The 26,192-nt window shown below is 28.0% G+C and overlaps 1 protein-coding gene across 2 annotated transcripts in view; it reads right to left on the reverse strand.

Annotated features, from left to right (window-relative positions):
- Positions 1-25,959, reverse strand: part of LOC129976187 (silk gland factor 3-like) — a 146,602-nt gene extending 120,643 nt beyond the window's left edge. For both annotated transcript variants that reach the window (XM_056089627.1, XM_056089626.1), the window contains exon 1: positions 24,465-25,959. In XM_056089627.1, coding sequence (XP_055945602.1) covers positions 24,465-25,189 — 725 coding nt within the window. In that variant the 5' untranslated portion in view covers positions 25,190-25,959. The remainder of the gene's footprint in view (positions 1-24,464) is intronic.
- Between the last annotated feature and the right edge of the window lie 233 nt (positions 25,960-26,192).

Raw genomic sequence — 26,192 nt, forward strand, 5'->3', positions numbered from 1 at the left:
GAATGTTAACGAAAAAATGGTGTTTTTCAATTGAGACTGGATATTATTTTTGTAAGATTGGAAGTATATTTTATTCTCAATATTAGAAACCAAATTAAAAAAAAAATATATGCAATCACAAGTGAAAACGTCAATTTTTTTCTCTAATTATTATGTTGAACTAAAAATTGCAACTTGAAAAGCAAAGTATTTGTATTTTACTCTAATCATAAATATATTTACTCAACTAAAGCATGTGTTGCCGGTTGACAACAAGCTGCTTTTTGAGTTTAGCTGTTTCAAACTGTTTTAAGTTAAAACAAAATACGAATTTTAAAAAATATTTTTTTTCATGAACAATTAACAACCAATTAACAACAAAATCGTTCTTTTTCTTAAATCTAGCATTTAAGGGCAATATTTTCATATAAAATTGAAATAACATATAAGAAAATTACTTCAAATAATAACTTCTACAGAATAAAAAAAGTTATTTTCCAATTTCCAGTTTCCAATTGCCAGTTGACAAATTAGATGTAAATATTCAGTTTTATAAAACGTTAACTTTTGGCATATCTAGAAACCAAAGTATTCCTGTTTCTATATATGAACATGCATATATACTGAGAGAAAGAAAGACTGAAAATTCTTTAATTCTTCCTTGATGTCATATATACGTATTCTATAGCCTGAATGATATTTTTTTTAATAGAGCTTAAAAAAACAATTAAAAACATATCCATTACAATATATATTTGTTTTTGAATACCTCAGAAATATAGAGGAAACAAACTACTTTTAGTCTGAAATATACTTCGTAGAAAGTAGAAATAAAGCATATTTCTGGCAATAAAATGTTGATACAGTCTTGAAATCTATAAAAGATTGCTTATGGAAAAAAAGGAACTATGTGTTTAAATATAAAAGCTTAGAAGTGTGAAATTCCTTATCATTATTTTTTGAAAAAGAAAAAAAAAAAAAAAAATCTGAAATATTTCGTGAATGTAATGGGCACAGTTTCCGTTTCTTATTTATTCCTCAAATTCAAAAATTATAAAAACAAGGATATATTTTCTACTTTGCATTCCGAATTTGCTGAATTTTTTTTAACCATTTGAAGAGATTTTGATTGCTCGTTAGCCGATGTAATTTTTACTAATAAAGATCTACATATAGTCTCACACCTTTCACCTTCGGTTTAACCTCCGAGTTCGAGTTCAAAGGTCATTAGGAAAGCACCTTCCAAAACTGGAAGGAAATCGAACGCTCCGACTGATTTGCATATAAATCGCACCTCTGGAAGACAGATATAGAATAATTGAATATAATGTCCTCAAAAACTCATTAACATTCGAAAAACTTACAATTTCGAGTGATGTTTCAATTAAGTGATTGCTGATAACCTTGTATTCCAGGAAGCATTATTGGAGGCCATTCATTTTAAAGCTCCATCGGATCACAACATTGGCGTGCAGTGGAGAGTTCAAATCGTGGAAGAGACAATTATCTTTAGCACTAGCCGTTTTTAGCGACCAGCTCTTTTGTCGAAAATGTTGGAAATGTTACATTTCATTTAAATCTTAACTTGTTCATGATTTCTTTAATAAATTATTTTCAAGCATCAGAGTGAGGTATACCTTAAAGCCGTGATATTTTATTAATGATACGCATGTTCTGTTTATTTTGTAATATGCATGTTCTGTTTATTTAATGGAATCAAGTTCTGTGGCGTCACAGAGCCAATAATCAAAGTTCTATTTGTCTTTCAAACTTTTATTCTGTAGCAAAAATCTAAAGTATTTCCATTAGAGGACAGTGGAAATCTAAATTTGGGGCAGAATGTCATTTTCATCTTCTGCCAGCTGTTTAAAATAACAATGTCAAACATAAAATACCTTCAAAATGAACCTTTTTTTAAACTAAACTAAACTATACTGATTATAAATTAACAGCCTAACTAAAATGAACTAAAAGAACACGCATACTGAAAATTTCCATGTTAAGAAATTCACTACTAATTCCAGTAAATGCATCACAAAATAGTTAAAGATGATGAATGTTGGCCACGAATTGCACGAATTTCAAGGAAGTGAGAAATTCTAATAAATAAAACAAAAATACTAGGCTTCTTCCTTCATGCAAAATGAACTCATTAATTAGATAAATGCTCCTGATTTATTTTCTCAAAATTAAAAATATGATCATATCTGAGCAATTATTCAATAGAAATGAAGCAAATGCGTAAGTGTTAATAATATTCATGGCTGATAGAAAATTCCTTAAATTACTCATTGTCGTCTGCTATAAGATTTTTTTTCCATTTTATATGAAAAAAAAGAGATTTTTTCCCTTTTTATATGGAAAAAAAGATGTTTTTTATTTTATATGAAAAAAGGATACTTTTTCCCCCTTTTATATGAAAAAAGAGACCTTTTCCCCTTTTATAGGAAAAAAGGAGACTTTTTTTCCCTTTTATATAGGAAAAAAAAGATTTTTCCCTTTTATATGGAAAAAAAAGATGTTTTTAATTTTATATGAAAAAAGGAGACTTTTTCCCCCTTTTATATGAAAAAAGAGACCTTTTCCCCTTTTATAGGAAAAAAAGATACTTTTTTCCCCTTTTATATAGGAAAAAAAAGATTTTTCCCTTTTATATGGAAAAAAAAGAGATTTTTTTTCTTTTTATATGGAAAAAAAGAACATTTTTTCCCCTTTTTATATGAAAAAAAAAGAGATTTTTTTTTCTTTTTATGTGCAAAAAAATATTTTTTTTAAAAGAATGATTTATAGATTTTCTAAAACTGAAACAACTTGTTTTCGGATGTCCATGGTTCTGAAGAATTTTATAATTCAAATAAAACAACATTTCTCACCATCTGAAAATGCTATGGAAAATAAATTATATATTTAAGTCATTTTTGTATGAATTATTAATAATCATTTACTCAATAAAATTTCAAGTTTTTACACTGACGTAAATGAATGGAAGTAAAATAACCAATATACGACATGAATCTAGTTGTCCAACAATAAAAATACATATTATATCATTTCTATTTCTTATTTAAAAATAAACCAACTTTTACTTCGTGATTTTATTTTTTTCAATAATAGAATTTCAAAATGTGTATGAAAGTAATAAACACAAATTAAGATTACTCCCAGGGAGATTTTACTTACCAACAATTCATATTTCAACAATCAAATGCATATTAAATAGTGACTATATCAGCAAGCGAATAATATTAAAATTGATCCATAATGAGATTTAGAAATGAATAATTAACACACGAATCTAAAAATAGAAAGGACTGAGCAACAAGTGGCTTAAGGACGCCACAATGTTATGTTCACAAGAGAATCAGGAATTTAATACCGGTTTTACCCCTATTTCAACCCATCAATTATAAACGCCGTCGCCTGTCTTTACAGTTTAAGGTTTCTTCCTGAAAGCTTAACCAACGAATGAGATACGAATCAGTTATGCACTGACTATAAATCAGTTATTATAGCAATTATTGGCCTTCAGAAGGCTCCGATATTGTTTATGTTTTGTTTCGTTTTTTTTAATTTGAGACTGTTAAGATTCTTCCGGTTTTTTGAACTCTTAATAATTTAACTGGTAATGTGTCGTGAAGAACCTTTCATTTGTATGTAATTGGATTATTAAAAAGCTTCGAAAAAGTTAAATTATAGCAACTAATTATTATTTTGTTGCTTTTTTAAATTTAATTTTCATTTTAATTAAATAATGAGTTGCTTGTATATGATTAAACTCTTAAAGAAAGGATTCAAACTAGTTACAAATTAGAAGCTTTAAAAATGTGTATTGTAATTTATTATTAAGCATTTTATTAAAAATAAATAATAAAAATAATCATCAAAAATCAAAATTTTTTTCTTCGCATATTTTTATTCATCCAAAATAATAGGCTGATTATTTTAAAATCCATCATTAACGCTACCGAATTGAACCTTCTCATGCAAAACTTTCTTAAAAACAAACTGTTTTCAACTACATCTTTATCCAAAAAGAGATTTTAAAAAAATGGTAGTGATTAAATACAGACATAACAAAGAATCTAAATCCCTCAAATAACATCAAAAAGTACTCAAAAAGTGTTTTGTTCTTATCTTATGAACTATCGTGTATAACTTTGTTCTAACTATCGTGGGCAAATGATAAATATAATCAATACAGTAAGATACTAATGCAATTATTGTTTAATATGCATATTTAAAGTGTCACAAAACAGTACTTAATAATTGTTTTGAGACATTTTATAATAAAGACTTATTCTATTATTCCATTACTTTTTATTCTAAAATTTTTTTTCAGCTAACTCACTTTTTATTCTATTAATTTTTAGAATCCAAAAAAGATAACTAAATATACTTGAGCTGCCTTTAAATATTTCATAATAATTTGACTTAAATTTTATTTTGAAAACTTATTAATTCGTTAATGAAAGAGATGTAAAAAAATTAATTTTACTATGACTAAAGTATTGCCAAAATAAAGAAGCATATTTTAACATCTCATTAAGTAAATTTATAAATTCAACTTCAAACACATCAAAGATTTAATGTTCAAAAAAAAAATCTGAGTATGTTTTTCTTTCAAGTAACTATTTCGAGTAATTTATTTATTCGCCAAATGCAATTTTATGTATTTTCCACTGATAATATAGTAATGCAATAATCTAATTGCTCTTTCTTGTCTATTTTTTTAATGTATTTCACTTTAAAGTACTTAAAAAAATCAAAATACAAGAGGATTTAAATGCATCAAGATTCAAGATTTTGTACGTATACAAAATGAAGGATCACTAAGATTTTCTCTTATTTTTTTATTAATTTTTCAAAATATGTTGAAAATCAGGGGATATGTTTAATTTTACGATTAAAGGTCTCATTTAAAAATTACAACTACATGAAATAATTTATTACATTGGTATCAACATTTTTCTGATCCACAATTAGGAAATATATTTAAAAAAATTCTCCAAGATATATTTTTATGCACTATTGTAACAGATTATGTTTAATTGAAGAACATGTGTTAGTTATATATGCGTTTGTAAAATAATCTATTTAAAAAAACTTACAAGATTAACTACAAAATGCAATTTTATTAATTTTAAAGTCCAATTATTAAGTAACTGATGAAGAATTTTAAGCCCATGTTATAAAATATGGGATGATATAATGGACTTTTCTTATATGTAATAGTAAAGTTAAAATATTCGAAATGCATTTGCTAGAATGTCAAAAAGTTATTATTGTATCGACTGATTCAGATGAAAAACAGAATGTGGAATTACGAAAAATAGGTTTAAAATTAATAACATATATCAAATCGTGCAACAATAGGAACTTTATTTATATATCCTATTTCGAATCAGGTCACGTATTTTTGAGGGCCATAAATAGGGTCTTCAACTGAAAAAATGTATGCATATTGTTCCCATAAGTTCAAACCATAATATAGGAATTTATAACCTCTTTCAAAACATTCATTGGTTCCGCCTATATTTCAGTAACTCATTATAGAAATCGCATTTTACTTTTTTTTTTCCCCACAGGAATTCTGTTTATTTACTGCAAAACAGCAAAGAAAGTGCGAAAATATGAAGAACCTCTATTATTATCGAACAGTGGACCAATTTAAAATTCATTCAGGAATAAACTACAACGAAAAATTAATAAAAGAGAACTTAAACGACAAAAAAATGCGGATCAAATGAATCAAAACGACAAAAAAAAAAAAAGAAAAAAAAAGAAGCAAAACATTCTCTTTGCAATCTTCGAGTTCAAACGAGTACATTCGTCGCTTGCGGCAACTATCTTTCAGAAAGAAGGCGGTATTTTTGCGCTAAAACCTTAACGTAGGAGTTCGGCAATTCTATTAAAGTGTGCAAAAAGGATTGAGAGAAAAGAAAGAGAAAATGGAGGAGGAATTACATGTTCTCTAGAAATATGATTGATGCTTGTATTTATTTGTTACATCATAATTTAAGAAAGCTAATAAAACAGTTAGGTGTAATTTAAATGCGGACATACACTTAAAATAAATCGTTGACCTCAAACTTGTTTTGCTTGTGAAATAGACCTCTCAATCTTACAGGCACGCGATAGAGATACTGGTGCTTATAGACCTCTCTGTGTCCACCTGGTTCGACAGACCGCACATCTGCCGTTGGAACAGAAAAGTTTTGAGTTGAAATCCAACTGAAATCAAAACAAAGGCAAGAATAAGCAGACATAGATCTATAATTTTCGATTTTTTTTTTTCCTTTCTTTCTCATGAACTGTCAAATAATCGTTTGGGATATTGCAAATGATAACAAACACTTCCGATTTATCGTTTGGAGGTTTGGAGAAGATAAAATGAGCTGGACGGGAAATCGGATAAATAAATTTTCAATTATATATATATATATATATATATATATATATATATATATATAATTATCTGTTTTTATAAAAAATAGAAGTAGATAATTTATTGGTAAAGAAATACATAAGTTGCAGGCAATGTCTTTAATATTTTAAGGGGTAGTAAATGTCATGTGAGAAATAAGATTTTAATAGTTTAAACTTCAAGATTTTTTTTCAATATTTTATATAAAGTATTCGGTATTCACAATTAATTTAAATTTCATGTAGAATATCATATATGACATAATGATATAATCTTTTTTTAAAAAAAAAAAAAAATGTTTAGTTTTGTTACTGTTAACGATTTCTCGTGGAAACAGACCTTCAGTTTGCTTAATCAAATCAAATCAAAATCAAAATATAAATCACAATACAATACAAATCAAATACAATCAAATCAAAATCAAAATACAATACATTAATCAAGTGTCTGTAAAATACCACTTTTACGACTTTAAACTGGATGATATTATTTTTCCTTTATAATCAAATTTCTCTCATTTTATTTGATCATTTTATTTCAAACTATATTTATATCTTAAATACTCGTAAGAAATCAAAATTAGATCAAAACAAGTCTCTGATGAGTTGACGGTTAACCTTTGACATCAGATAGACGAGTCCATTTTCTCAGAGGGAGAAAAGTCTGAATTTGAGTGCGGGTCACAGAAAAATAAAAGGACAGTATAAAATTAGATTGTATGAAACACTATGTATATTTTCTCAATACTTCCTTAGTTGACATACATTTTATCACATGTTATGCCGGAGCGATAAACAGTAGAACTGGCAAACTGGGATTCGCATCTGTCCCTTATTAAAATAGATTCATCTAATATCACGTGGTTTTTACGTCACATCCGTCAACTCATTAGAGCCAGATTATAATACGAATAGATTAGTTCTTTCCTGCATTGAAAGGACATAGATGGCCTAGCTTGAAATCCTGATTTCAGAGCTAGTTGACGGATTCGATACCTGAATTTTTAGATGTACTGTGTAGACGGAATTTACTATGGATGGTTAATAGTCTTCTAACGGTTTTCTAGTTGGAGAAGGGGTGCCAGCTCAAGTATCGTTTAGTCAGCTGACCACAGTTCAAAATAATGATGATCATCCAAATTAAATATCCTGTTACTAAAAGCGGACCTTGAAATAATTTTGTTATAGAATTCGGTTCAAGATGATTTTAATTTTTTATATATAATATATCTTTTATTTAAACTGATTATAAAATTTATTTTAGTAATGTGTTAGCTTTTAAATACCATAAAAAAATTAAATGTTCTATTCATCTGTAATCTACTAACTGTAGTATTCTATAAAATGGCTAATAATAAATAGGTGACTTCTCAAGAAGGAGAGTTATAATATCCAATTATTACATCAAATAATGCTTATATTATTATTAAGTCTTCCATAAAAATAAATATACATAAAAATAATATTTAAACATAATAATAAGAATCATTTTATAATTTATAAAATCTTCTTTTTCTTAAAGCAAAAAGAAATAATTGTCCTCTAATTAAATGTTTGAATATGAAAGAACATTATAATGAAAGATACAGTCATTACGAGGTAACAGTTTTTGCATCAATCTAGTATATATTCAAAGAAATTCTTACAATAACAGAAACCTCACTGTCGTTTTAAAACTTATTAACGAGTAATTATAGAGTATATCTCTCTCCTCAACGTGTGTTTAGAATAAAAACAGTGCAAGTATCATTAAATAAAAAAAAGTAGAAGAAAACATGCCGCCTTGATAGGGCGAATCGGACTATAATTGCAGTTTTTACCATTGTTTCTTCAGGTTAAAGGAAGTCAAACAGTTGGGGTTAAAACGATCATTATTTAAATAGCAATAATTTGACTTGGATAAAATGGCAACAACTGTTGATGGTAGAAATTTATTTTCTTTTCAATTTAAAGTTACTTTTATAACTCTTTCACGCAAATGCTACTATTGAGATTTTAATGTTAATATTTTCATTTAAATAGTTATAAAATTCTTACATTAAATACTTCCTCTAAAGGCTTTTCCCCCCTTTTCTTTAAAATTGATTCTATTCCACTCAAATTTCATTTTTTATTCAAAGTTTCTTCGCGGAACTATAATTAAATAGTTTTCAACTTCATATTAAAAATGTTTTGCTTATTAAAAATGTTGTCCATGCATTCGTATTGGCGATTTTAAAATACTTACTTGTTCCCGATGTAAACTTTAAAATGCTATTATTTCTAAAGGGATTCCATCGAAATTTAGACATTATTTTGAAGCAAATATTATCAAGTAGCTTGTAAAATTAAGAAATATAAATTCTGTTATATTCCTAAATATTTTCCTAAGCATTAAAGTTGAAGTTTATTTTTTTAAATATTTTATTCATTACTTAAAAACCTAAAAAATTATTTTTATTTGCTTCTTCGTGCAGAAATGTATTAACCTACAATGAAATGCCTTCTACAAATTTTTGCTTCCATTATTTTATAAATTCTGCCACTGTTCTCTAAAACTTTTATTTTAACCTATATCGGCTTTTAAACTTAAATATATGTCAAAGGCATGATGCTTTCCCAAAATCAACAATCACTGAATTATCGGCTCACTTATCCGTAATTATATTCACCTAATTTTCATGTACGTCTTACTCAATAAAGTACACAAGTCAATTCTGAATATCCTGTACGAATTTAAATTGTGGTGAGAGGAATATATAACATGAAAATGTCTTATTATTATAATGTGATAAAGGCGCCACTTTGGCACAAGAAGAATACACGGATGGACTTATGCGGATGTGCAGAAATTTAAATTTGAAGATTGTACTGATGAAAGGAATATATAGATGAGAGATTTTAAACATACCACATTATTATATGATAAAGGTGCCACTTTGGTACAACAAGAATACATGGACTGATTTATGCGGATGTGTAAGAATTATATTAAGCGGATGTGTAGAAATTTAAATTTGACGGTTTTACCAATGATAGGATAATATAGAAGAGAGATTTTGAACATGCCATATTATAATATGATAAAGGTGCCACTTTGGCACAAGAAGAATACACGGATGGATTTATGCGGATGTGCAGAAATTTAAATTTGACGATTGTACTGATGAAAGGAATATATAGATGAGAGATTTTAAACATGCCGCATTATTATATGATAAAGATGCCACTTTGGTACAACAAGAATACATGGACTGATTTATGCGGATGTGTCAGAATTATATTAAGCGGATGTGTAGAAATTTAAATTTGAAGGTTATACCAATGATAGAATAATATAGGAGAGATTTTGAACATGCCATTTTATAATATGATAAAGGTGCCACTTTGGCACAAGAAGAATACACGGATAGATTAATGTGGATGCGCATAAATTTACATTTGCCGATTGTTGGGAGGAATATGTAACCAAGAGATCCTGAGCACGCCGTTATTATAAAATAACAAAAGTATTAATAGTGTTTAGTTCAGCAAGAATGATCAGCGAAATTTGTGTGTATTTTTTCAAGGCAAAATAGAGAAGTTTAGAAAATAAAACCCACTTTGTAACCAATATAAATATGATCCTTATGAATTGCTCCGAAATGAAATAATTCTTAAGAAAATAAGATTTACAAAAACCATGGGCATGTTTTTCAAATTAAAAATATATATATATATATATATGTGCCGGAATTTTCAATATCAATTATTTTTAAAAATAAACTGTGATTTTCAGTTTAAAAAAAATCTTTCTGTGATTGAAAGGGAAAACGAACTATTTTTTTTTAAATTTTAAATCTAATTTCATTATTTGAATTAAGTAATCTGAGATATTTGCAGTAAGCTGTGACATGAATTCAATTTAAACCTGCCTTATTAATATTTAAAAAATCAAAAGATATGAAGAAATAACCTCTGGATAATGTATATAAAATATCACAAATAAAAATACGGAAAATTTTATATTCCGAAAAATGGAGAAAAATCAACAAAATTGTCTTCTTTTGAACTTATAATAAAAGAATCAATTAACGGATACGAATGCAGATTAACTCTATTCATTCTTTCAGCCAGAAATTTTCCTTTTACATAACTGTTATTTAATTATTGTAAGAATACGCTATTCATATTAAAATGTTATTATTTTAGACATCACTTTCATTTTTTTACTTAAAGATTTTTTACTTGATATTACATAATCATATTTATCTATTTTTTCAATAAAGGGATTATCATTATCACTTAATTTAAAATTAAAAAACATCTGTATCATACTTTATAGAAAAATCGTAGTTCAATTTCAATAACAGTAATTATGATTCATTTTTCATAGAATATTAATGTTTTTTACTCTATGTTATTTTGCAAGAATAATTTCTTAATCCGATAATTTGACATTTTTCTAATTAAATTTTTTTTCAAGTGATCTGAAAGATTTGTATTCTTTTTTAATTTCGTTCCCAAATTTGTTTTATTGAGATATAAAATAAGACAAAAGCGCTGTTAATCGAATTTATGTTTAAATGAAATAGTTAAACGACTTTTTTATTAAGTCTTTAAGTATTTGCGCGTGGAACTTATTTTTCCATGACACATTTAAAGCTTTTAATTGCTAGAAAAAATATTCAGACCTATATCCATTTGTCTCAAAAATCTCATGTAGATTATTTTATTGTTAAAACATCTGATTTTATTCTAGATTAATTATTTTAAACTGGCCTCACTAACATTTATGTTTGTTGGATTCTATATTGGATGTTGTATTCTATATTGGAGTGTTTCTAGATCAGAACCAGTTCCCGAGTAAGTTCGAGAAGAAGGTGACCACAAGACATCTGGCCATTATTAAATTATAAGATCCATGTATTACTTACAATGAAAAACATAATTAAACTTGAAAAAATGTATTATTTCCTCTTCCCTGCATTAAGACCATGAGCTCTGCGAAATCTCAAATATTCTCTTAAAACTTTAATTTAACAAACAATATTAAAATTGCGCCTCTTTTTAAAAATTTCTCTGAATTTCAATAATTTTTGGAGTTTTTTTTTTAAATGGTTAATCAATAGCATAAATATGCTTTTTATCCATGCAGTAATAGTTTTTTGGACATGAGAGTAAAACTCTCCAAGAGGTGATTAAAGATTCAACAGATAAGATACGTGAGTGCGAAAATCTTGTGTCGAAAGCATGCAATGTAATAAAATATACTTGCAGACAAACTTAATAAATCAGATATATACAAAGTTCTTAGAATTCAAACGAATGAAAATCAGGAAATCAGTGAACATTAACTGCACAAACCTAAGGTTAATCCTTAAAGTTGTTTTTTTTGTTCATCTCACAATATTCTCAGCATTTTTATAAACATTTAAGAGCATAGAAAATTTTGTTATACCAGTGGCAAGATACAAACGAAAACGATTTATAAAGATTAATATTTTTACAAAAATAATTACTTTTATACATATATATCTTTATTTTATAATTAAATGATGGGAAAAAGCAAAGAGAATAATAACAGTTATTATTATTTTTCCTTAAAATCTTATATTTACCTAACACTTAAAATTATAATGAGCGGAAAAACATAATAAGTGCTCAAATTTCATTAAAAAAACTGGAATTAGCCCATTTAAAATTAACAATTATATATTTTTCATTTTTCTCAATACCTTAGAAAAATTTTTAGCTTTTATATTGGATTAAATTCCATTTTTAATAATTTTGAATAAATGAAAATGTTTAAAGAAGGAAAAGAAAAAAAAATTTCGAAACTTTATGCGCGATGTTTAAATAAAAGTCAATATCTTCAAAAATTAAAGATTCGAAAAAAGTGTATGGGTTTCTTAAATTTATTTGTATTTTGGCTGAACTCGAAATCCACAAGTGATTTTTGGGTTAAAAATTCTCATAAAATATAATAAATAAATTTATCAAGTGGAAGGATTTTGAAAAACAACATTTTACTCATGTTTTTCATTTATCATCATTTTAGAGTATTTTTATTTCCTTGATCAATTTTAATTCCCCCGATTCATATAAGATATATTAAATACCCCTTTCAACGAGTTTATTTTTTGTGTATATATAAATTCGATATTAGCACATAAAAAAAAAACAAGTATGAATTGTGATCTTTGTAGAAAAGGTTTAAATAATAAATGCATTAAACCCGACTATTTTATAGACACCTACTTAAAAGACTTTTAATTTTTTCTTCACTGGTTCATTTATAACAGTGTAGCCGAAAAATGATTGATATATTATGAATACTCAATTTTGTTTAACTGTATAATAGGAAAAACGTATTGTCAGAAAACTGTCGGAATTTATTGTGACATACGGGATTTATACTGCATTATATGGGAACAGTGCAACTGACTTTTTATATTTCTGAATGCTTGATATATGGTTCAAGAACTTTCATTTAATGCCTTGAAATCTGATTAACGTGTAGCAAAAGATATAGCGTACCGTAAAAGGGTACCGTAGGCACCCAGAAAGCTCTTGCTTTCGGATAAGTAGCAAAAATACAGCGTACCGTAGAACATTTAGAATGTTCTTGTTTTCGGTTAAGATGCAAAATGTACAACGTAACATAACCATTTAGAAAGCTCTTTTTTTTTCGGTTAAGAAGCAAAGGGTATAGCGTACCGTAGACATATTTAGAAAGCTCTTGTTTTCGGTTAAGAAGCAAAAGGTATAGCGTACCGTAGACATATTTAGAAAGCTCTTGTTTTCGGTTAAGAAGCAAAAGGTATAGCGTACCCAAGCCATTTAGGAAGCTCTTGTTTTCGGTTAAGAAGCAAAAGGTATAGCGTACCGTAGACATATTTAGAAAGCTCTTGTTTTCGGTTAAGAAGCAAAAGGTATAGCGTACCCAAGCCATTTAGGAAGCTCTTGTTTTCGGTTAAGAAGCAAAAGGTATAGCGCACCCAAGCCATTTAGGAAGCTCTTGTTTTCGGTTTAGAAGCAAAAGGTATAGCGCACCCAAGCCATTTAGGAAGCTCTTGTTTTCGGTTAAAAATGTATCGTAGCGTAACAAAGATTGGTAGCAAACAAACAATTGTGTAATTCGAATACCATGTTATAAAATGTAATAAATCAAATGTTTAAATTGGTTAATGAAACAAAAACAATATATTACGTTTTATTCTGCAATACTTTCATGTGTTTCCAAAAGCAATAAAAAAAAAACTAATCTACCAGTACTCGCTATCTTTATAAATTGACGTTGGAAAAATTCTTTTTACAAGTTTCCAAAGAGGACAGCAGAAACCAAGAAAAAAATTCACTATTTGTTATGTATTGTTGAAAGTTTATTAGAAAACACATGAAAAATAAAATGTTTAGTTTAGCCAATGAAACAAAATATTAATTAATCCATCAATCATCACCACCATTGCAAATTTTATAATACTTTCATACATTTCCAAAAAAAAATAATTAATTCATTATTTGAAACATATTAAAGAATGTTTCATGTAAAATTATAAAAATAAAATGTTAGTTTAGTTAATGAAACAACAGAAAACTATTAATTAATCCATCAACATTCGTCATTGTTTCAAATTGTCTATGTGTCTAAACAAATTCAGCAAAAATGATGATAAAAAGTTTATTATTTGGGGCGAATCGTGTCGAATATTTGTCGAAAAAACAGACAAAAAAAATGTTTTAATTTAATAGACGGTACAAACTGTAAATGTAAATAAAAAGTAAATCAATCTATCAATACTCGATATCATTACAAATTAAAGTTATTTCATCTGAAAATGACAGTATTAAAACGATGACAAAAAGTTAATTATTTGATGCGCTTTGTCGAGTCGAAGTTATCGGAAAAGAACAAAAAATAAAATGTTTAGTTTAGTCAACAAGACAACAACAAAGAATTAATCAATCTGTCAGTACTCATTTTTTTTTTAAATTTTCAAATTGACTTTGTTTCCAAAAAAGCCACCAAAAATGATGAGACAGAGTTAATTATTTGAAGCGCATTGTCGAGTGTTTATTGAAAAAACATCGAAAATAAAATGTTTAGTTTAGTCAATGAGACAATAACGAAGTATTAATCAATCTGTCAATACTCGACTTCTTTTCAAATTGACTGCGTTTCCAAAAAAAGACACTAAAAACGATGAACAAAAAAGTTAATTACTTCATGCGTATTGTCGAAGGATTATCATAAAAGCACAAAAAAAATATAATGTTTTGTTTAGTCAACGAGGCAACAGCGAAGCAATCAATCTATCAATACTCGACTACTTTTCAAATTGACTGTGTTTCCAAAAAAAGACACTAAAAACGATGAACAAAAAAGTTAATTATTTGAGACGTAGATTTCGAGTTCGAAGTTCAAGTAAACATTCCTCGGACTTTTCCTGCGATTCGCAGCCTAGCCACGCTTTCACAGGGATGTGCTAGGAATAAAAATGACGCTCCTGTTCCATGTGGGCCGAAGCAGCTGCAAAACTTCTGTATGACAGCCATTAATCGAAGAGGGTTAACTTAACGCTCGAGCCATTAATTCTTCTTGCTCGGTGCCACTAAGTAGGAAGTCCATGTCGTGCTGGCTCTCAAATCTGTTCGAAATCTCTTCTCGACTTAGACGATACGGAAATAGATATAGCGGTGGATGAATAATTTCTGTGTATGCATTTTGTTCTGCAGGTAGTTGGAGAAACCGAATCTCGTTGAACCGCCATTCGGATAAACCGAACCGACCAGTCTTCTAACGAACAAATTTCAAATATACAGAAACTTTTAATATATTATCCAAAACAACTTAAATTTTAAAAGAAAAAAAATTCGAAGCCAATTTTCGGATGAAAAAGATTTTTGCTGTTATTTTTCCATTAGAAAATTTTTGATGAGATTTAAAAGTTAGAAATTAGATAAGAGAACAAAACATTAACAAAAAATCGTTTGGAAAATATCTCCATCAAAAAAATATTGTTACTGGATAAATTTTGGAAAATGATACATTAATTAAAGATAACTAAAAAAATAATTGCAAATTATTATTTAACATGTATTAAGAAGATGTCGACTCTAGATCTTTATTTTCTTTCGAGAAAAAATTAGAAAAAAATGAGACTTGAAAATATTTCAGCGGTTGTATGTCCATCAGAAAAATACTGAAAAATGCTCAAAATTAGAAAGTAATAAAGAAAACGATGGATTAATTAACGATAACTAAAATAATTTGATCATAAATTATCAAGCAAATTTTAAAAGAATCTTAAATCAAAATCTTAACTATTTTTATTAACAAAAATTTAAATTGTTGAAAAGAAATATTTAGGAATCTCAATACTTTTCAAGGTGAATCATAGACCACAGAGTCTACGGACAAATAATTTAAGCAAATTGATTATGAAATGAATAAAACGACTGGTGAAAAATGTTTGTTTGTTGTTTCTAAAACAATCAGATATCAGTAGACAAAATTCATTATTGTGCAAATGATCTGTAGATTACATTTTATGAAATTGATAGATAATATTTTCATTACTGATTTCCATGCTCTTTTTTTTAATGCAATTTTGTAGATAAGATAAAAATGACGGAAGGCAGCTACAGTGAGGTTTCATTACAAGAGATCTAGATACGGCGATATGGGAAAGCAAATGGAATAAAGTTGATATCCGATATCTGATTTAACTGATGACTTTATGCACTACTGCGAACTACTTACTGCATGACAGACATTAGTTAAAGTCAATAAATTGCGCTGCGTTCAGTTTTTATTGACTTCCATTGGATCCATTCACGTCGTATTATATAGTAGCTTTAAAATTTGGTCAAAAGTCCTAATTAGTTTTGTTTTCATGGAAATAGCAACAGTAATGAAGAAATAACTGATATTAACTGTTCAGTATTTTACCAACCCCTTAAACTGACACTGTGTTAAACCGATGAAACATTGTAAAAGCCAATTCTTACCACAGAACAAGAGGATGGCAAATTGTATTTATAAAAAAAAATTGAGGAAACTGCCTCTCGAGTGCTATTTTAGGCCTCGAAATATAAATTTCTAAATTATAAAAATTTTGAATTAAATAAAACAAAGATTATTTTCATCTTGATGAATTCGGTTTAAGGTAACGGTATAAGCTTAATTCGGATTGTTAAATTTTTATAAATTGTATTGAAATTTAATTGTGATTATATGATTAAAATAATGAGAATTTGTTGTAATGTAAAGATATTAAAACTGAATCTACCAAACTTGTTACTTTTTTTTTAAATGCAACATTGCAACTGTTGTAAATAATGTAAAAAACAATTTAAAAAACTTTACATGATAGGGAATCTCTAATATAAATAAACATATAACGTAAATAAGCCTAAAATCAATTTCAAAAGTGTGTCAATATCTTTATAGAATGTTTAAAATGAGCAATTTTCCATCATTTCACGAAATATCACCAAACTCAATTGCGGAAAAAGGAGAAATAATGCCAAAATCAACCTGATAGAGTCGTTATTGAACAATAGCGCATTCGAATAAACGTATTCTATTTATATGGGGAAAGTTCCAATTATTCTTAACACATATAAGAATAATTGATTATTTTCAAAAGAAATGAAAAGGATTTAGATTAAATTTTTGAAAGTTACAATAATTGTCTTCGTATTTCGTGAATATAACAGTCTCTCTAGTTTAAAGAGACGGTTAAAAAATGGTTATAATTTTTTTTTCAGAATTTATCATATTATATCGTAAATTAAAGTCTTACTACGCATTTCATAATAACATTTTTTTAATTGGTAATTGATTAGGTATTTAGAAAGTTTATTAAAAATCATTGAGTTCCAATGCTTTAAGATCAACTGTAAGCATTAGGATAATTCTTTATATGATTTGAATTTAATTAACACATATAAATCTAATGCTATTTCGGTTTTGAACCTAATAATGTAAGCGACAATAATAAAAAGAGGGAAAACCAACATGCAAGAATTTTAGAAATATTATTCTTGGGAAATTTTCCTTTTGGCTGTTTAATTTTAATTACTGGATTTTCAAAACGGATTTTTTGATTTTTTGGTATTATCCAAAACGGACACGACAAAATAAAGAAATGAATTATGCTTTATTCACGGAATATTTATTTTATTTCTTTTGTAGAGTGATGAGCTTTTTTTCGATCGCGCGAACATCTTTTGGTCATTTTAGTATTATTATAATTCATTCGCGATGCAAACATATTTAATTCTATCTGCCGTTTACCATTTATAATTTAGTAGTGTTTCTGTACTCCGTTGGGGAAATACAAAATTATGTAAGGCACCAGAATTATGAAATGATGTTTGGAAGTCCCAAGCCCCATTTTCCAAATCGCGAAAAGCAAAAAAATTTATCAAAATTTGTGATAGTCTATTTTATTATATAAATTTTAAGGAAATTTTTCGTTCTTTTTCCGTTAAAAAGAAACAGATTTTAATTTAGAAAAAAAAAACTACAGATTATAAGTAATGCTCTAAGATTTCAATAAAACATTGGTATATAAATATGGAAAATTCAGTACCAAATAATATTATTGAGAAAATATGACATTCATTCATATTCTTACATGAAGTCTTATAAGCTTTTTAACTAAAAAATAAGTAAAATCATTAAAATGTTTAACAAATTTTAAAAAATGGAATAAATATTTCAAACCAAAGAAAAATATAAAATTAATTGATTACGAATTAATATGCATAAAGAGCAACCGCACAAATATATACAAGTTTCATTTTTTATTTTTTTATTTTCAGAAACGTGTGTTTTTTTTAAATTAATTTCTGCTTTCAAAATTGAAAAATTCCTTCTTGTTTTATATGATTTTAGCTTATTAGAACTATCCAAATTAATAATTTTAGTATTATATTTAATAATTCAGTAATTTCCGTATTATTTTCACGAAAAAACGCAATTGTTTCTTAGTTTCTTCTTTACTTTCATGGTTAGTTTCTTCTTTATTTTCAATAATCTACACAGTTAAATTTATAAGGTCCATAAAATAAATATTATATTTTCCTTTACGGAGACTATAAGGAATAATAAAATTTAGGTGGCATTTTTAATAAAATCATAATTTTAAAAAATTCATTTCTAATTACTGCATAATTTCCCCGTTATAAATAGTTTTATTAAATATGACGTATGGCAAGTTTCAAATATACCAATAAGGTCTTATTAAATAAATTGAAAATGTTGTTTTTATACGTAAAATATTTTATTTTTAATTCATTTTTAAAAATTTTAATATAAATATTTAAAATTTTAAATGATTTGATTTTTTATTTTATTTTATTCATCATTTTTCAAATTAAGGCAATTTTGAAATTACACTATTATTAATATTTCACCAAATAAATCTACAAGCCAATTAAGGTAACCATTTCTATTTATTTATCCCCCTCCAATATTTAAAGTAACTTTTTTATTTATCCCCCCCCAATCCACTTACAAATATTTAAAGTAACTGGGATCATATATAAAATAATATATTTCGATTAATAATGTCTTGATAAGATATGTAACTGATCCAGTTATTCGATATTGCTTTTAGTAAAATTGCAGATACGATATAATAAAATATTATTTTGTAGAGATAAAAAGAAGAAGTAAAACTGGTTCAACGATTATCAAAATTTAAATACAAATTTAACTTTATCTGTACTAATAAAAATAAATATACTCAACTATTCATTTCAGTATTTAAGTTAATCCAAGCCCCTAAAGCCATCGAATTTATGCAATTTGTAAGAGAAATGAATTAGAAAAAAAATATTCCTTTTAAACATGTAATTTTTTTTTCCTTGAATGCATTTTAAGAAACACATTTTCACGTTTTTGATATAAAAATATATTATATATATATATATATTCTAATGGTCATAGTGTCTATTAACATTAATAAAATCCATTAAATTTCTCATTTCCTTTGGGGTTTTTTTTTTTTTTTTTTTAAATACTGGAATAAATGTACTTAAATGTATCTTTAGGAAAATGTGAGTGAATAAAATTTTATTAAAATTCATTTAATGTATTCATTAATGTAATGCTAATTCATTAATGTAACATATTTTCTTGAATTCTTTAAATATAAATAATTAATTCATAATTTTTTTTCCTTGACTTTTAGAATGATTAAAAAAATTCCTGAAAAACTTCCTGACTTGTAAAGAAAAATTAACTTTTCTTAACACGAACTATTAAACATCAGAAAATGTTTATATATATATGATAAATAATTGACATTTTAGTCTTTAAGCAATAAAAAAACGAACTGTTTAACAGTATTACCGAAACGGAACAATACTTTCAATTCCAAATGAAACCATTTTCCGAAAGAAAACAAATAATATACGCACAATAGCTGAAAAGAACCAATATTTATAAAATACTACAGATATTGTTACTCGGAATATATTTTCTTACGGGAGAGATACACAAAAACTAAATAAAACTTAAAAAGATAACCCAGAGGGGAGAATCCAACTTCGCAAACGATAACTCCAAGCGAACGCTCCCATTAGTCGATATGCCAAAACCCTAGATACACATTCAAGAAGGGATGCTTATAAGATTGTAGAACAAATCCCTCAACTATGTCGATAAAGTATGAGATCCATCACGTTTAGCACAAAAAATAGAGTGATTGTATCAGGGGAAATGCAGTTTCATATTTTATCTCAACGGAAGAAAAAAAAATCGCTTTCAGATCGACTATGAATATGCAAAATTATTTTATCAAGTGCTTAGTACTTTGCATTATTATTTGCTATTTTTTTTATGATAAGCATGACGTATGAAATATACATTTGTTCATTGAGTTTGGTAATGTGGAGATAAAATATTAGATATATATATTCAATTACATGAGAGAAAATAATTTTTTTATTCGTAAATGTCAGCAGTGTGTTAATGACAAATATATTTATTCAAATAGTTGATTTACTGAAGTTTCCAGCATATAATTTATTTATCACTTTTGTTTATAATTTTGCATGTATCTTTAACGATTTTTGTTAATATATTTATTTAGTCGGCGTTTTAATATAATTTTTGTTTATCTCTGCTTTCATTTGTATTTAATCAGAAATTATTTTATTTAATAAGTAAAAGCGCTAAATTAATTTTTCTAAAAATGTTCTTAAAAACAAAAAATTATGAATTTGTAAGAAAGATTACGTTATGAAAGAAAAAAAAATCTGCCGGTCATATATTAAATAAATCGTATAAACGCTTATTAAATTTTAATAATACATGGGAAAAAATTGCATGTAATTTTATGACACGATTGAATAGAAATATATATTTAAAAAAGTTAAAGCTTGATCTGACAAAAATAAACTAAACAAGCAGCAAATCTGATTTAAAAAATTTTTATCTTTAGTATCTAAACAGTAACATGTCATAATTTATCGTGAAAATAGCAAAATATTAAATAATTCATATATTTAAAAGAATTCAAAAGTCAATTTTAGATGAAAATCAGCTAAAAATATTTGAAATTTTGAGAGAAAGACAAGTTATTTTATACCAATAATCAAAAATCAAATTAATTTCAATAAAATATTGTAAGTATTAATAATACTCTAACTTTTCCGTGTTTGACATTTTATTAGTTCAGATTTTATTCTATAACATCATAAAAATAACCAAAAATATATTTAAAATTAAAATGCTAAATGCGAATTATAGATTATACAACAGTGTGTTAAATTAGTCCATAAAAAGAATCAAAATGTATTTAACATATTCATAGCCTTCGTGTCAATTTTAAAAATAAAACTATTTATAATTCTTAAAACGAATACTCAAGAGCATGATTTAAAAAATAAAAGTCTTTTGAAATAAGATGCAAAAGAAATCGCGTAAAATATATTAATAAATCGATATCCAAAATTTTAACTCTAATTTAACTCTTAATTTAACTCCACAAAACTGTGTTTAAATCATTGAATTGAATAAGATCATGTAAATTCAAAAACTTTTCAACATTTCATCTTTCTTCATCGATCATTTGTGGTCAATTAGACATCAGTCATCACTATACAGTCCGAAAAGATTGATCTACGATTCACTGACAATTTAAAGTGAATTGGCATCAAATCATAAACATGATTATTTAACGCACGAAATATTTATCCCATTTTTAAAGCATGTATAGCCATATGAAAGCACTTCAATCGTTATTATTTAAACTGTAATTTAGATCCATATCACAATTTATATATCATTATTTAAAAAAAATAATCATTAGCATCGAAATATAAATTTATTTAGTTTATTCAAATAACAGGGCATTTATTTGACAATGAAGCAAGAAACATCTGTATGCATATGTATATATGTTAATAAATGCCGATTTACGACTCGAACTGAATTTAAGATTACCGTTTAGATGTGTTCACGTCATTTTTTTTTATTGTCATTGAATGAATGTTTCTGTTTTTGTTGTGATTGGATTTATTTTAATGTTTAGTTGGGTTTCTTTCTCTTATTAAATAATAGAATTTATTCAGCATTTTAGAATTAGAGATGAAATTGTAAATATTTTATGGGTAACCAAAATTAATGAATCGATTTCTATGAAAAATGGCTATAATTTGTTGTTTTTTTAGTAACAACTGTATAGAGCCATTGGTCCTCGCAGATAAATTATCGTTTCGATTTATTTTTTTAAATATCGCAGAACGTTCGTTTAAACTATTTTAATTGCACTAATTGAAACTTTTCAAATTAAACAAATTTCATAAATTTTATCTTCTTTTTAAAAAAAATACGTGCAAATCTCTGAGAATTTTATTATACAGATAATCAATTATATGTATTTGGCAATTCAAAGATTTTATTTTCATTTCTTTAGCGCTAAATTATTATTATTATTATTATTTTACGTGTACAAAATTTCGATAACGTTACAGAATACAAAAGAAGTGCTTTTATTTCAATTCAAATCCCACAAAACCATATTAATGCATTATTTTAAATTATTCATTAACAAATTATTTAAAAATCAAGCAAGATTTATGTATATTTCAAAGGATTACGTTGACGAGATTATTTTTCACTTATAAACTATATTAAATAATCAATCTTTAATTCTTATTAAAAAATAGCCAAATTACAATACTTTCCAGCTGTATTTCAATTTTACTTTCATAACCAATAAATATTAGTAAACTTCAATTTTTCTAATTATTTTGATGAGAATTACACCCATTTCCAACTGTTTCATAATTCTTTCACTTTTTTTCATGCAATTAATAAATAATTGGATTTCCTGCCGAATACACAAAACGTTACTTTACACAAAAGCGAGAGTGATGCACAAAACTATGTTTTGCTATCCATACAAGGTTACGTATCTAGTTTCAATAAATATCTTGTATTAAGCACATGTTTGAAGCGTTGGACGTTTCTATAACAGTTTGAAACAATATATATTTGACAAATTTTTCCTCCTTTTTGACATCAAAAGAAACTGTATGTTTAGTAAAATTTTCCTGTAATTGATACGTTTCTATTTATTTTTCTTCCTGAATGGAGGTTTCCGCTTTATTTTTTAAAATAATAAAAAGTCTTCGAAGTTTAAGTATTTGCTACTACCATTTTACTAACGCAGAAACAGAAGTTCCATATTATAAGTTCGAAATATCATTATAATTTTTTTTTCATTAAATATCTATAATTATTGATATGTTATTGAATTCGACATATTATAAAACTCGAGAAAAAGCGAAATATCGAAAAATATGCGATGCAGTTTTTAACGTAAATTTTATATTTAAACGAATCTCACGTTAGTTGTTGGTTAAAATTATTATAAGACTTGAGGTGAAAATTTTGCGTAAAAACATTTTCTATAAATTTATTTCAATTTTTTTTCTCTTCATTTAGGAAAAAAAAATTAATTCCATAAGTGACGATAATCAATGTTTTTCATTTTTAATTATGAATATAAGCCTTAGCCATATAAATGTACTCAGAAATAAGCATCATATTTCAAATATTTTTATTATTTTCTTAAAATTTCAAATGCAATTTTGAATTTTATTGAAAATTATTTTAAAACATCTTGAATTTTTATTTGAATTATTCGTTCATACGTTCTGATATTTTGTAAAGTAGATATTGAAAAGAATTATAAAAACATATTTAGATTCCAAAATGTAGTGACTGTAGTGATTTTTAAGAAACCATTGCGTTTCCCGATTTAAATTTTATTTTGATAAACGTAATCCTGGATAAACATAATAAAATCGTTCATATCAAATATTTTTAGTTTTTTATGATATGAAATAATTCGTAACTATTAAAAACTTCTTCAAATATCAAAAAAATTTCTTATTTGAAATCGCATACAATTGTAATAACATTAAAAATGAAAAGACTATTATACCTTTGCAGGTAAATATTCAATACTAATTCCTCGTGATATTCATAAAAAATCATATTTAATTAATTTTTACAGAACAAATTATCGTTTGTTTGATATTTATAAACCACGCAATTGTTTTGTTTATGATTAAAGGATTGAACAGTGGGTTTATTGGATAAATAAACAGCAAGTTAGTTGTTTATTGGGTAAAGTTATCATTATTGGCCAAATCAACAGCAACTTGTTAGTTTATTGGAAAAAATTATTATTATTAAGTTAGTTATTAATTTGTTGGGTTTACAAGCAAAAATCCTGTCAAATTGTTTATGAAAAATAAATTATTGCGCATTCGATATTAAAAAAAAATATTTAATATTTCTTCTGTTTGTGCAATGTAATATACAATGTTTGGAAAAGGAAGCCTGCTAAATATATAAATATAAATCTGATCATAATTTAAGCATGAAATACAAATCAAAATTATTCTTCTAATATCAGTCATTACTATTTGTTTTTCAATATCAGTCATGACTATTTGTTTTTCAACATCAGACATTACTAATTTCTTTTTCAATATCAGTGTGGATTTTCTGCCTTTAAGATAAGGACGTATGATATGCTCCAAACAAATAAAATAAGCTAAGCACTCACCTGCAGATGGTAGTTTGACTAAACACATTGCCATAGAGGGTTCCTAAGGCTAGACCAACATCTGCCTGGGTAAACCCCAACTTTATGCGTCTCTGCTTGAACTGTTTCGCGAACTGTTCCAAATCGTCCGAGCTAGGGGCTTCTTCTTCGGACCCATCAGGGTGGTGCCTAGGGTCCAGCATGTCTCCGTGCAGGTGGTGATGCGGATGCTGATGGGGCTGGTGATGGTGATGGGGGTCGGGATGGTGGTGAGAGTGCTGCATTTCACGCATCCCTGGGTGAAGTTGACCACCACCACCGTGTGACAGCATTCCATTCATCGCCCCATAATGGTGTTGCAAGGGCGGCGAACCATTCGGGCTGGGACTCATGTGGCCACCCATGTGGCCAGTCGCCCCCAGAGAGGAGGGATGCCAAGGAGCCCCCATGTGCTGGGCAGGACGGTGGTGCAGTGTACCAGGATGGATGTCGCTGGGCTTGATGTCCTGGCCGCCTGGTCCATGCAATCCCATGCCTCCACCTGTGGACCACGGAGAAGGATCACTATGGGGCAGACCCACCCACTGGTGGTGAGGGGCCAAAGCATGCCCGTTGGGTCCATGATGGGGGTTCGGTGGCATGTATTTCATCTCCGGTGGTTCCCTGCCGTAGCTGGCTTGCGATGTGGCCACCTGCATGCCTTCATGGATTACCGCGTTGTACGGATTGGCAGGACTCGTGGCCATGATGCCATGGAGATCAATCGTGGAAAAACGTGCGGACGATAAAAGTCCGTCCTGGCCCCAATCTTTCGTCGTGCTTTCTGTGAGGAGTACCAGTTCGAAACCGTCTCTTCTCTCCTCCCTAGCAGGTGTTCCGAGCTTCACCCTAGCAGTTGACGCAGCCGGCTCGTAATTCGAGCTGACTTGCTTGGCTCAGTATGTTTTTTCAAAACAGAAGATTTACAGTTACAAAGCTGGTGGAACTTGAGTCTTTATCGAATTTATCATTACAATTCTCTGCAACAAGATGCTTAGAGTTGGTTGGTCTACAGTAAAAGATGGCACTCATGAAAACAAACACCTGCCGATTGTTGACGATAATTGCTGATACAGATGAGATGACGCTTGTTTACTTTAGAGATGTCTCTAGTCCAAGGAAATATTGGTTTTATCAGCGACTCGACCTTGCGACTGGGTCTTTAACGGCCCGATTTTTTTTTCCCGTGCGTCTTTCACGACAGTCTGGCCAAACGATTATTTACCATCTCACGTTCACACAAAACTGGACAAGGAATGAGCATAGCGACGATTCAAGGCGTCGTTTAGTAATTACGGGGTGGTCCGGCGCGAACGATTAAACACCACAATTGCGAGAGCACGCCAAACGACTCTACTGAGAAGGATGCGTGTGCGGGTACAGGAGAGCTGACGAACCGCGAATCTTCACCGCAACCGTTCGATCCTGCTTTTGCTGCCGCCTTCCACTGGTACCCGTCTCGGCTGGCCGGGAGAAGTCGTAGCCTGATTGGTGAGCCGATCCGGAGAGCTTATTGGTCGGATGTTTTGAGTTTTTCTTTTCTTTCTTTTTTTCGGGTCGGGAGGAGAGGGGGAGGGAGATGACGCGTTGCGTGAAACGTGACGTTGCCTTGGCGACGTCTTTCCCGCGTCACGTGACTCCTTGGGTGGGTGCAAGGTTGCGTCACGGGGCGGGGCTAGAGTCGGCGAGGCGGGATTTCGTCCCGCTTGA

Source organism: Argiope bruennichi, chromosome 7 (genome assembly GCF_947563725.1).
Source record: "Argiope bruennichi chromosome 7, qqArgBrue1.1, whole genome shotgun sequence".
NCBI classification, from domain to species: domain Eukaryota; kingdom Metazoa; phylum Arthropoda; class Arachnida; order Araneae; family Araneidae; genus Argiope; species Argiope bruennichi.